The 11562-nt window shown below is 66.6% G+C and overlaps 1 protein-coding gene across 15 annotated transcripts; it reads right to left on the reverse strand.

Moving 5' to 3' along the window:
• Positions 1–95: 95 nt before the first annotated feature.
• On the reverse strand, positions 96–10932 carry ZNF512B (zinc finger protein 512B). 15 transcript variants are annotated; one of them, XM_085003250.1, is made up of 19 exons: positions 10806–10932; positions 9262–9642; positions 8764–8889; positions 8353–8495; positions 7956–8084; positions 7180–7838; positions 6847–7073; positions 6665–6736; positions 6420–6566; positions 6133–6257; positions 5968–6060; positions 5646–5744; positions 5387–5557; positions 5013–5207; positions 4746–4847; positions 4387–4449; positions 3827–3925; positions 3342–3611; positions 96–2932 (listed from the first exon to the last, which is right to left on the reverse strand). In XM_085003250.1, the coding sequence occupies exons 3-18, from the start codon at positions 8885–8887 to the stop codon at positions 3360–3362; spliced, it is 2700 nt and encodes an 899-aa protein (XP_084859376.1). In that variant the 5' UTR covers positions 8888–8889; positions 9262–9642; positions 10806–10932; the 3' UTR covers positions 96–2932; positions 3342–3359. The 15 variants fall into 15 exon arrangements, 13 of the variants coding, with proteins under 13 accessions (XP_084859376.1, XP_084859373.1, XP_084859370.1 ...); XM_085003247.1 differs by lacking the exon at positions 10806–10932 and adding an exon at positions 10496–10598 and having other exon boundaries at positions 9191–9642; XR_014832006.1 differs by lacking the exon at positions 9262–9642 and having other exon boundaries at positions 5646–5870; positions 6868–7073.
• Between the last annotated feature and the right edge of the window lie 630 nt (positions 10933–11562).

The following is an 11562-nucleotide window of genomic DNA, read 5'->3' on the forward strand; positions in this document are numbered from 1 at the left end:
CCTCATGGACCGCAAGCTCCACGAGGCTGCGCGGCCGGCGTCCGGGGAAGACTCCCAACGCGCGCTTTCCCACAAACTCAGCCGCACAAAACCCCTGGAAAAAAAATTAATAAACATTTATTTGATACAGTCATTTTTAATACATACAGTTGATGGCCCGCCCCCGCGCCACTCGGGCCGGAGAGCGGGGACGAGGACCGGGGACAGATGGTCACAAGGCGGGCAGGGCCCAAGCTCACCGTCAAAACATCTTGCAAATAAACACTTTGTAGATAGAATATATATGTATATATATGGTTACAAGTGATAGCTGGAACCTCTCTTTCGAAATGCACTTATTACGGAGAACTGGCATTAAAAAACCCAAACCAAGAAACCCAAAGTACAGGATGTGTGGCTGCCAGGCAGGAGGTGCTGGCTGTCCCAGAACCCCAGGCCTGCAGGCCCACTGCCCGGGACCCACTGGGGACACACAGGGACAGCCCTCCCCTCTGCGGTCAGGGTGCACCCATTCTTTCCCTTCCAAACCAGAGGGACAGGAGTGGGGCTACAGCTGGGAAGACCACCAGTCACACCGGGGGACACTCATCTGCCCTTGCATGAGCAAAAAAGTGCATCCTATTTTTGTGTGAAGTGTCAGTCCCTTGAGTTAACCGTTTCCTGTTCTCAGGGCAAGGGGGGGGAGGCTGGGCCAGAGGTAGATCTTCAGAAAGGGACCTGGCATTGTGCCCTGGGCTTGGGTCTCAGGCAGGGTCCATGCCCCCTGCACCGGGGTAGGGGCTGCCTGCCGCTCTGGTCCCTCTCACTGAAGGTTTCAGTCAAGGCCAGGAGGCTACCTGGCTGCACTCCCACCAGAGTGAGAAGTGGGCAGATGCTGCTGAGCTGCCCAGGGCTCTGGCACCATGGGAGGAGGGCTCTGTAACCAGCCTGCCACTGCCATCCACCAGCCAGAGTGTGGGAAGCAGGGAGGAAAGAGGGGAAGAAAGCGGTCTGGCCCAGCAGCCACTTCTGGCGGCAGTCCCCAGGCCCACCTTAAAGACCAAGAAGGGGGTTAAAGTGCTAAACATCAAGTTACCCAGCACCCCACCTCTTCCCACACATCCGGCGGGGTCCCCATGCCAGGGACCACACTTGGACCTCGGGGGTGACAGTGAAACTCATCCCCCTGCCAAAACCAGCCCCCACTCCCCAAGGGCCAAGTACCTGAGAGGCCGGGGCAGGTGGCCATCCCCAGCAGAGGCGTGGAGGTCCAACGCCTCCAGCCACTGATGACAAGGACAGAGTGCATGTGGGGCTCCCACCAGCACTTGCTCCCCTGCCCCTCCCGCAGCTGCCCCTGCAGTGGCCGCCCGACCCACCTCTACCTCCACCAACTGCACATCAGTGACAGCGGGAACACAGGAAAGAAAGCCCTCCTGCCCCAAAGCCCATGCTGCTTGCCTCAACCTTTGATGCTGGAGCACCTCCATCCGCCCATGTCTCCACCCTCTGCTCAGATCAAGTGGGGAGAGTCCAGCCTCCACACCCCCTCCCTAGGACATCAGGCCAGAACTGCCCTGGGTCAGAACATGCTGGCCGAAAGAAGAAGCCAGAGACAGGCAGCACGGCACCCCAGCCCCAGGCCCTCCTGAAGCGGCTCCCCAGCGCAGGGGGAGGGGAGTTGAGCCCAGACCAGAGCCCCCCCCGCCCTCCAGGGGCTGGCTGAGGACAGGAGCTGGGGCCGAGGTGCCCAGTCAGCGCCACCTCCCTGAGCAGGGGAGGGACCCAGCCCAGCCCCCAGATCCACTGTCGGTCGGCACCAGGAAACCCTTAGCACCAAAGTGTCAGATTGTTGTGAGTTGTTGTATAAAAAACAGAATAAAAAAAAGGTTGTTACTTGTCACAGCAACAGGACCGGCATCCACTACACCCAGGAGATACACGCACACGGGCAAATATCAAAATTCACATCATTCAGGATCGGCGAGGCCGAGCCCTCAGCCCACCCCCACCCCCCAGTGGAAAACAGCCTCCATTCACCCCAGCATCTCTGGGCACCCTCCGTGTCCCTGCAACGCCAGAGTGGGAAGGTGGGGTCCAGGCAGGAGGCCAGAAACCATGTGGCTACCTCCTCAGAGTGGCCTGGACTCCCCCAACCCAACCTACAGAGCTCAGGGCACCAAAGGGAGTCAAGACAGAGCCTTGGAACTGCTGCCGACCTGCTGTGAGTTTGACCCAGCTCCGCCCCAGCCTTTGGATCTCATGTCAAAAAGCCACGTAGCCAGAAACAAAGGAGCAGGTAAGACAGTGGGCAGGAGGCTCCCACGGGAGCTTGGCCAGGGCCAACTCAGACCACCAAAGGCTGCTTCCCACAGGAATCACTACTCAGAGCCAGACCCCAGGTCCCTGCCCCACATGCCTGTGGACCCCAGGTGATCCCAGAACCCAGACTGGCCCAACCCTTGCCCACTGGGCTGCTAGAGCCAGGCCAGCAGTAGTAGCAAAGCTGGGGGCCGAGGCCGGAGCTCACTTCATGCGGCCCCACAGCCCTGCGCCCACAGCCCTTCAGAGGGAGAAGTAGAACCCCCCCCCCCCAACCCGCCCGCCCGCCCCCAGCGGGAGCACTACTGGGGTGTGGCAGAGCAGAGCTGCCCCCTGTGATGGATGTGGGGAGGGAGGGGTGGCATGGGGGCCCAAGCACAGCAGGGGTAGCAGGGGTGGCAGGGGTGGCATGGGCGGGGGCTGGAGAGGTAGAGAGAAGTGCAGGAACCAGAAGACGGCTGGGGTGGGCGTGGGGCGAGCTGTCAGGTCAGCACGGCAGCTATCAGACTTGGGGTCTGTCCTGGGAGGTAGCTGGGGGTGCTGGGGCTCCAGTGTCGGGTCAAGAAGTGAGGCTGCTCAGGTCCCTCACCAGCCCAGAACCACAGGTCACCAGGGACCCCCGAGCTTGGGCCTGAGGAAGCAGACAGAGCACGGAGCTCGCCAGCCAAGGGCCAGAAGGCCATCGGCCGGCTCCATGTGGCCCAAGCACTAAAGCCCAGGCTGCAACCCTGCCTCCTGCCCAGCCAGGCCCCAGACTCGGTGGGCCCGGGAAGGTCCCTCTGGACTATTGCACTTCCGCAGCGGCCCCGGCTCCCGGGCCCAGGAGCCTCAGCTCAGGGTGTCCCGCCGCAGCCCGGGTCCGGGGGCGGTGGGGGGGGGGGTGTAGGACCACCTTCGGGGAAGGGAGAGGACCAGCTGCCCAGCAGGACAGCCGATCAGGCAGGGGCGGGGTGGAGACCCGGAGGGCAGGAGGCAGGAGGTGCCGGAGCCCCACCCGGGCGGAGGAGGGGCCGGGCCGCGTGGGGACGGGCCCCACCCACCTGCCAGGCTCCACGCGCTCACTTCTCGGGTGCCTTGCCGGCTCCCACCTTCCGGCCCGTGGAGCCCCGGGCCCCCTTGTCTCTGCCTCCCGGAGGCCACTCGTCCCGGCGGGGGGACGTCCTGGGGGCCGACTCCTCGGGGGGCCGATCCTTGGGCTTTCGGCCCCGCTTCTTCCCGCCGCCGGCCAGACTCTTCCGCTCCTTCTTGGGTACAGGGGAGTCCCGGCCCTTGTGTCTGGGGGGCGGGTCTGCCGAAGTACGGAACCAGTTCTGGGAGAGAGAAGCAGCAATGGAGACACCGGGGCGGAGACACTGGAGGGCGGGGCGGGGCGGAGACACTGGAGGGAGGGTTCTCCACAGCAGCCACTTGCTCAAAGGAAGGCCATTCGAGCCGTCAGCCCAACCAACACCCCTCTCCCCGCCTCCCCGGCCCCCGCCCAGCCCCCTCCATGGGGCTCTCGCACCAGGCCCCATCCCTGCCCCACCTCTGCGTGCGTCTTGAGGATGTGGTACTTGACGCCACTCTCAGAGCTGAACTCCTTGGGACACAGCAGGCAGCAGTACTTCCCCACCAGGTGGTCCCCCTGCAGGCACAGGGCAGTCCCACGGACACAAGTTGGCCACCATCCCTGGCCGGTGGAGGTTAAGAGAGGCCCAGCTGCAGCCAGGAGCTCCCACCACCCTGCCCCGAGGCTGTGTGGCTACAGAGTCAGGGGCAACTGCAGCTTATCTGGATGGATGCCCACGAGCTGGGCTTCAGGCACCCAGCCTCTGCCACAGGGCAGGGGAGGGCAGGGGAGGGAGGGGAGGCCTTTGCTGAGAGCCCCCGCCCCAAGCCCAGGTGGGTGTGCCCCACGTGTAGCAGCAGAGACAAGGAGAACATGGAGGCAGGACTGCCCAGGACTGACTGACAGGGGCTGGGTTGGCCATCAGCCTCGTAGGAGCAAGGGCACAGACCCAATGTGTGGGAACCCCTGGGGGGCAGCCGGGGGCAGCCGGGAGCAGCAAGCACATGCCCTGCCACAGGGGAGGACCTGGGACTGACCTTGCTGCAGCTGGCCAGATGGGCCTTGAGGCCGGACACACTGGAGTAGATGGCTTCACAGCACTGGGGGCAGGAGGCAACCGTGGGGGAGGCCTTTGGCAGGGCCCCCACAAGTATGCACCCCTTGCCCCAGCCCGGGGGATCCAGGGCCCGTCTGGGGCAAGTCGGGGAACCTGACCCCAGGACTCATGAGGTGTGGGTGGGCGGGGCCACCAGGGCAGAGGCCAAGGCCTCTCTGTCCATGGGGTTCCGTCTGAGGACCCTGCAGGGGCCACTTGAAGGGCTCCCCCCAAGGCCACACCTGGGCCTCTGTCCTGAGTCCCAGCACCCCCAGGCCTGCGCCAGCCTCCCCAGCTCACATCATTGGGGCAGTTGACATGGCCCTTGTCCTTGACCTCGTTCTTCCACGCCTCCAGCAGCTGGGGGTTCAGCACTGGAAGGCCTGGCCGCGTGTAGTTGAGCTGCAGAAAGCAGCAGGTGCCATGGTGAGCTCAGGGGTTGGAGGGAAGCTGACCCCAAATACCCCCTGTGGCTCTGAGAAAGCCCCCCCCGGGGGGGGGGGGTCAGTGAGTGGGTGGCACCAGTCACATGGAGCCTCAGGCTCAGCACTGGGAGGCTGGGCTCACCCTCGCAGTCTCGGGCACCAGGTCATCCTTCATCCTCCGCTTGGTCCAGTCTCGAGCCAGCTCATCCTCCGCGATCTCCTGCAGGTGGAACACGGCAACCTGGGCCGACGTGCGGCGGATGCGGCCGCTGGGGGTCCTCTCGACACCCAACAGGTCCACAGCCTCAGGGGCCTTGTCCGTGGGCTCTTCAGGAGGCTGCAGGACAGGGGGCCCAGGTGAGCAACAGGAGCCACACGTGCTGGGGACGCAGAGGCCCAACCCGGTTCACTCCCCCGATGCACGTGGCCCACAGGGAAGGAAGGGAGAGCCCCCGCCGCAGGCAGCACCACGCGGACGTGCCCACGGGCCGGGAGCGCTGGGCTCTGGCCGCTCACCGGGGCCGAGTGCTCCGAGCGCACGTGGTAGTCGTGGCCAGCCTTGGAGCGGTAGGTCTTGCCGCAGTGGGTGCAGGGGAAGGAAGGGCTCTCCACCTCGCAGGGCGGCTTCCCGCAGCGTCGCTGGTGGTACTGGTAGCCCATGAGGCTGGAGAAGGCGGCCCCACAGCCCTGGGGTTCCGGGGGCAGGTGAGTGGCCGGCGAGGAGCTGCACCCCAGCCCACACGGCGCCTGCACCCTCGCTGCCCACCCCACTGACCTCCTGGGGGCAGCGCAGCCGCCCCATCTGCTTCAGCACCTTCCGCAGCCGTTCCCGCTCCTCCTGCTCACTCCCCTCCGAGGCCTCGGCGTCAGAGGGCTGGGGGGCAGGCCCAGCCTCAGTGCCCCCACCACCACAGGGCCCGGGCCCCGGCCCCTGCCCAGAGGCTGGGGCCACGGATGTCCCTGGTCAGGCTTGGGCGCCACTAAGCCCTGCAGTGGTGTGCTAATGAAAGGTCAGCGGTCAGAGCAGGGCAGGCGGGTGGGGTAGGAGACAGCGGTCAGTGGTCAGGGCTGGATGGCAGCTGGGCCCAGTGGCATACCTTGGCACTGTGCTCAGCCATGGTGTGGTAGTTGAGGCCGGCCTTGGACTTGAACTGCTTCCGGCAATGCTGGCACTTAAGCGCATCCTGCAGCTGCAGAAGGGGCCCACCCATGAAGAGCTGGCCCTGGCGCCGCCCCTCCAGGAAGCCCAGGGGCGACCTTACCTTCTGACAGACTTCCATGTGCTTCTTGAGCCCCACCAGGGTCTTTCGGGTGACCACGCTGCACGTGGGGCAGACGGCCTCCCCCCGTTCGTGGATGGCCCGTTGCCACTGCTCCTCAGGGCCACCTGTGGGGCAGGGCCAGGACCTCAGGGGCTGGCAGGGGCTCCCTGATGCCCTGGACACCAAGCACAGAGCCCAGGGTCCACGCTCAGCCCCCTGACCCCGTGGTTCAAGATCCACCCCACAGTCAAGACCTGGCCAGTGTCCCGCCACCCGGCAGCCCCCACCTGGGGCTGGGTGGGCCATGGGGGCCGGCACCTCCTTGCTGACAGCACTGGTGGGGGCTGGCACCTTCTTCCGCATGTCCTCGGGGGCTGGCCCCTCCTGCTTCTTGGCCCGGTGGATGCGTGATTTGTCTTCTGCCTTGGCCAGGCCTGTGTGCACACGTGGGCGGGGCAGGTGTGGGCTGAGGGGCAGGCACATCTGTGCACATGCCCAGCCCCGCAGGTGGCTGGCTGGCCCGGGGCCTCACCTTTGAGTCCAAAGGTCCCTGAGATGGACGGCTGCTCACCCGTAAACTTCTTGGGTGTTTTCTGTTTCCTTCCTGACTCGGGGGAGGGAAAACAGAGACCAAGTCGGGTCCACTAGCCATCGGAGGCGTGGGCCCGCTGGCCGCTGGCCGGCCCTGGCCGCCGCCTCCCGCCCTCGTCTTACTGTGCCTTGTGCGCTCCGCACCCTCCTCGGGCGGGGCCACGGGGTCTGCGGCCCTCGGTGCCTCCTTGCCCCCCAAGGGCCAGCTGCCCGGAGAGAGGGAGCCGCTGCTGGGGTCTGTGCTCAGCTGGAAGGCCGAGCTCTGGCCCATGGTGGACGGGCCGTACTCCCCGCTCTCCGGCCTCGCCTGCTTGGGCGGGATGGGGCCGGCGTCCAGGCTGTCCGCAGCCCTGCAGGGAGCAGGGAGGTGAGGGGCAGGGGGGCCCGCTGTGGGCCCTGTGACCACCCAGGCTGCAGCAGGAACAGCCAATCCCGAGCCAGCAGCAGCCCCCGTACCTTTTCTTCCCGCTGCTCTTCCCTGAGGCCCGAGGAGCCTTGTTCTCAGACTTGGTCAGCAGCACCATCTTGCAGGGGGCTGCGTGTCTGCTGATGGCCACGGGCCTGCTGACCGGCACCGGCTTGCTGACCACAATGGGCCTGCTGACTGGCACTGGCTTTGTAACCGGCACAAGTTTTGTCATTGGCACCGGCTTGTTAATGGTCACTGGTTTGGTGACCGGCACCGGTTTGTTGACTGTCACTGGCTTGGCGATTGGCACAGACTTCGTGACTGGTATAGGCTTATTGACCGGCACAGGCCTAGCAACTGGCACAGCCTTAGTGACCGGCACGGGCCGGCTGACCGTCACCGGCTTGGTGACCGGCACGGGCCGGCTGACCGTCACCGGCTTGGTGACCGGCACGGGCCGGCTGACCGTCACCGGCTTGCTAATGCCGATGGGCTTGCTGATAGTGACAGGTTTGCTGACTCCGATGGGCTTGCTGACCCCCACGGGCCGACTGACGGTGACGGGCCGGCTGACTGGCCCGGGCTTGGGGGCAGGCAGGGGCCGGTCCATGTGATTCCAAATCCGATGCTTCTCCAGCTGCGTCTTGGAGGTGAAGGCGGCCTCACAGAAGGGGCAGGGGAAGGTCAGCCTCTCGGAGATGGCTCCCTGGGAGAGAGGGCAAGTGTGGAATGGGCCACCAGCCCCTGCCCAGACACCCCCTGAGCCTACAGCCAGGGCAGGGCGGGCCTCAGGCCTCCCCTTCCCCAGCCCACAGCCCCTTACCCCCTGGCACCGCTGGTAATGGTACTTGAGCCCGTAGATGCTGGGGAACTCCAGCCAGCACCCGGAGTTTGGACACTTCACCCTCGAGTGCGCCTTGAATTCATCCTTCCACTGGTTCATCAGGGAGAGCTGGGCGTGGGAAAGGCCAGGCTGCTGACCCTGCAGCCGTCCCGGCCTCTGCCGGCCAGCCCGACCCAGGGCCTTGCCTGGGCTTGCAGGACTAGGTCCACCTGCATGGCCCCCTAGGCCTGAGGCAACACCCTGAAGCCCCGATGCACGGAGCGGCTGGGGACATGGGCTGAGGCGTGGCACTGGACGAGCCACCAGCCAGCACGGTAAGGCAATGGGCTCACAGGCAGACCCCGCGAGAGCCCCACCCAGCCCTCGGGGAGCTCACAGGAATGTCTCGGAGGGCCTGGTTCTCAGCTTTCGGACGCCCCTTTTTCTTCCCTTCTGTCCTATCACCGGCTGGACTTCCCAGGTCAAAGCAGAGCGGGGCCTGGCCGGGCATTGTCTGCCCACCTCGGACCGCTGGCAGCCCTGCAGCAGACAACATGCCAAGGCTTGGTGGCTATGCTCCCCATGGGCCAGCCACGCCTGGTGGTGAGCTAGCTTCCCCATACCGAGCGTGGGGGGCAGGAGCCTGCAGTCAGGCTAGGATGAGAATGCAGGGCCCCGGGCTGCCCCTGCCCTGGGAATCCTCTCAGGAGCCCAGGCAGGCACTCAGGAGCTGGATGCCCAGTGAGGCCCGCACCCAGCACTGGCTGCACGTGACCAGGCGAGCGGACCTTAGGCTGACTCCTCTTACCCAGCTTTGGTGGGTCATGAAGCATGGGAAGTCGGACCTCGTTCCGGCCGCCATCCTTCCCAGGTCCGCTCTTGCTGGACCCTGGGAGTCGGCGGCCTCCTCCAACACAAAAGGGGTCGGTCATCTCTGCAAAGCAAGTGCACCCACTGGTGAGGCCCACCAGGCCCAACTTAGGATGAGAAATGGGCTGCCCTCGAACCCCACCCACAGGCAGGCCCACTCTCTGGCCCAAGGAAGGGGAGCGTGCCCGCCTGTGCTTGGGGCTGCAAGGGAAAGCAGGTGATGGGTGGGGGAGGCTTCTGGTTTAGGGGAGCACCTGGGAACACCTTTTCCCACAGCCCCACCCGGAGGCGGCTCACTGTCTCGCCAGATAACCCAGGAGACCCCATTGGCTTGGAAGAATGTGACCCTCTCCTGAGACCCTCACCGGCTCTGGGGGGCTCCCTCTGTCTCCAGACACATGATCCCAGAGAGTGCGGAGAGTCATGCATCTCCTACCTGGTGCTCGGCTGGCGGCGGCCCCAGGACGTGGGGGGGGGGGGCGCCCCGAGGAGGGAGGCTAGCGGCACCCCTCGGGGGGCCAATTAGGACACCAGTGTGGCTGCTGGCTCACAGGCTGTGCTGGCTGGGCACCTGGGAACACCTTCCCCCGCAGCCCCACCCAGACCCAAGGCCATGCGACGGGACCGGGCGGGTGCCCTTGCATCCTTCTCCCAGGACACGGAGGGAAGATGGCCAAGCCTGGCCACTCCCCAGCTGCAACACACACCCTCTGGGGGGGGGGGCAGCCAAGGACCCTGCAGCTCCTGGTTCTGGCCCCTGTGCCAGCTGAGCCCTCCCACCTGATCCTCTTCTTGGCCTTCTTTCCAGTTGGGGCCCCTGCAACCAGAAGGATACCTCAGGCTGGGTTCCTCGGCCACCCTTCGCCTAGCTGACCTCATCACCTCCACCCCCGAGACCCTGTCACCAACCTACAGGTCCACCAGCACCACGTCAGAGACCACAGGAAACATCCTGCTGCCCGAGACCGGGCCTCTGTGGGCCTGTTCTGCTGGGGGCCCCCCTCACGTGGGGAGCCCCTCCAGGTTCGGGGGTTGTGTGCGCAGGGTACCCCTCCCTTGGTGGTTTCAAACTAATTTATATCCAAAGGGAAGGGAAGGAGCTGCCGTGCCTAGGCGGTCCAGAGACTGGCTTGGCCGACTGAGGTCAGAGGTCAGCACAGTTACTGCGCCTGGTGTCCGGATGCCTGGAGCCTGGGTCTGGGGGAGGTGTGCGTCTAGAGCGCTCTGAGCAAACTTCTCTGGAAGTCCTCCCCCTGACACTCAGGAGACAGTCATCCTCAGTTACCCACGCCCCGCGATGACCCCAGAGGCAGGAGGAGTGGGGGCTGCTGAGAGCCACCTTTCCAGTGTTCCCCCAGCCTGGGTGGAGGATTCGGAGTTGGGGGCCGGGGAGAGCGCGGGCCTCGGGGGCAGACTCCCTCCTTCCACCCAGGGCCTGTGACTCGCGCACCAGGAGGAGAAAGGGCTTCCGCCCTCCCGGAGGGCCCAGCAGGGTCGCAAAGGTGGGACACTCGCGGGGAGGGGGGTTGGAGTGCCACGCGCTGACCGCTGGCGACGCTGGCGGCGGGACCTCGGCCAACGCCGCTCAGCCCGGGACCCCGGCCCAGGCCCGGGCGCACGGATGAGGCTGACCTGGGGACGCACACTTGGAGGCTGGCCTCGCCACCCACCTGTCACCTGCGGCGGGTGCGGGCCCGGCCTGGCCCGGGAAGGGCCGCGGATCGCGGACGCCTTGGGGTGGGGGGGTGCCCAAAGGCACTGAACCAAAATGGCGACTTTTTCTGGAGAAGGAGGAGGCAGGGACGCGGCGCCGACGCCGGGCGCGGGGCGCGGCGCAGGGGTCCGGGCGCGGCGGGGGCGGGCGCGCGGGGACGGGACGCAGGGCCCGGATCCTCGACTTGCGCGCGGGGTCAGGGTCGGGGGCGCGGCCCACGCGAGCCTGCCCGGGGGGCGCGGCCGGGGGCGCGGCCGGGCGCTTACCTGCGGCGCCCAGCGGGCCGGAGCCGGGCGGGGGCGGGGGCCGGGGCCGGGGCCGGGCCGGGCCGGGGCGCGGGGCGCGGGGTCCGGGCGGCGCAGGCTGCGCGCCGCGCTGCGCACATGCGCGCTCCCGCCCCTCCCACCTTTGACAGTTTTACTGTGGGGGGGAGGGGGCGAACTCTCGCGGTATTCCTGCCGCCGCTCCGCGACGGGGAGCCGGGTCGGGGGAGGGGGCCCATCCGGCCGGCCGCGCGCCGGCGGCCGCCTGCGTCCGCCGGGCCGCCGGCGCGAGGGGGCCGGGGCTGCCCCTGCGGGCCGGGAGGCGGTGTTCAGGCGGTGGGGTCGGCCGAGGCTCGGCAGGGGTCCGGGTACTGCCCCACTCCCGGCGCGCGTGGATTGAAGCGACGACGGGGTGTCTCCAGGACCTGGCCCTGCGAAGGTGTGGCCGTCGGAGGCCGAGGTCTCCCCGGACCTTGAACTCCTGGCCACCGGGCCCAGGAGCCTGCACGCGCTGCCTCTTTTCCAGCCAGCCCTGTGACCACGTCTGCCTGTGGCCACCCTCACGAACTCTCTTGGGTCCTGGCAGGGCCTGGGCAGCTAGAGGCCAGGGGCTTTGTTGGGATTCCTGCCCTTTGGAGCAGCCTCTGTCTACTTTGGGGGGAGGGTGGTCCTGGGCCAGCGGCCAGTGCCTTGCTCCTTTGTGCCCCAGAAGTATTGGGTCTGGGGGTGGGGGTGGGGCACCAGCCTCACCAGGACTGGG

Source organism: Sus scrofa, chromosome 17 (genome assembly GCF_054392235.1).
Source record: "Sus scrofa isolate SSC_HxYL_T2T_F1_AM1 chromosome 17, Sscrofa_HxYL_maternal_Yorkshire_Landrace_v2.0, whole genome shotgun sequence".
Taxonomy (NCBI): Eukaryota; Metazoa; Chordata; class Mammalia; order Artiodactyla; family Suidae; genus Sus; species Sus scrofa.

Coding starts and splice junctions, on each gene's coding strand:
- ZNF512B (XM_085003245.1), bottom strand. CDS start 9,254: ATGCATGACTCTCCGCACTCTCTGGGATCATGTGTCTGGAGACAGAGG. Junction 7,074..7,179: donor AAGAGCAGCGGGAAGAAAAG/GTACGGGGGCTG, acceptor TGCTCCCTGCAG/GGCTGCGGACAGCCTGGACG. Junction 5,745..5,967: donor TGGCTGAGCACAGTGCCAAG/GTATGCCACTGG, acceptor CCTGCCCCCCAG/CCCTCTGACGCCGAGGCCTC.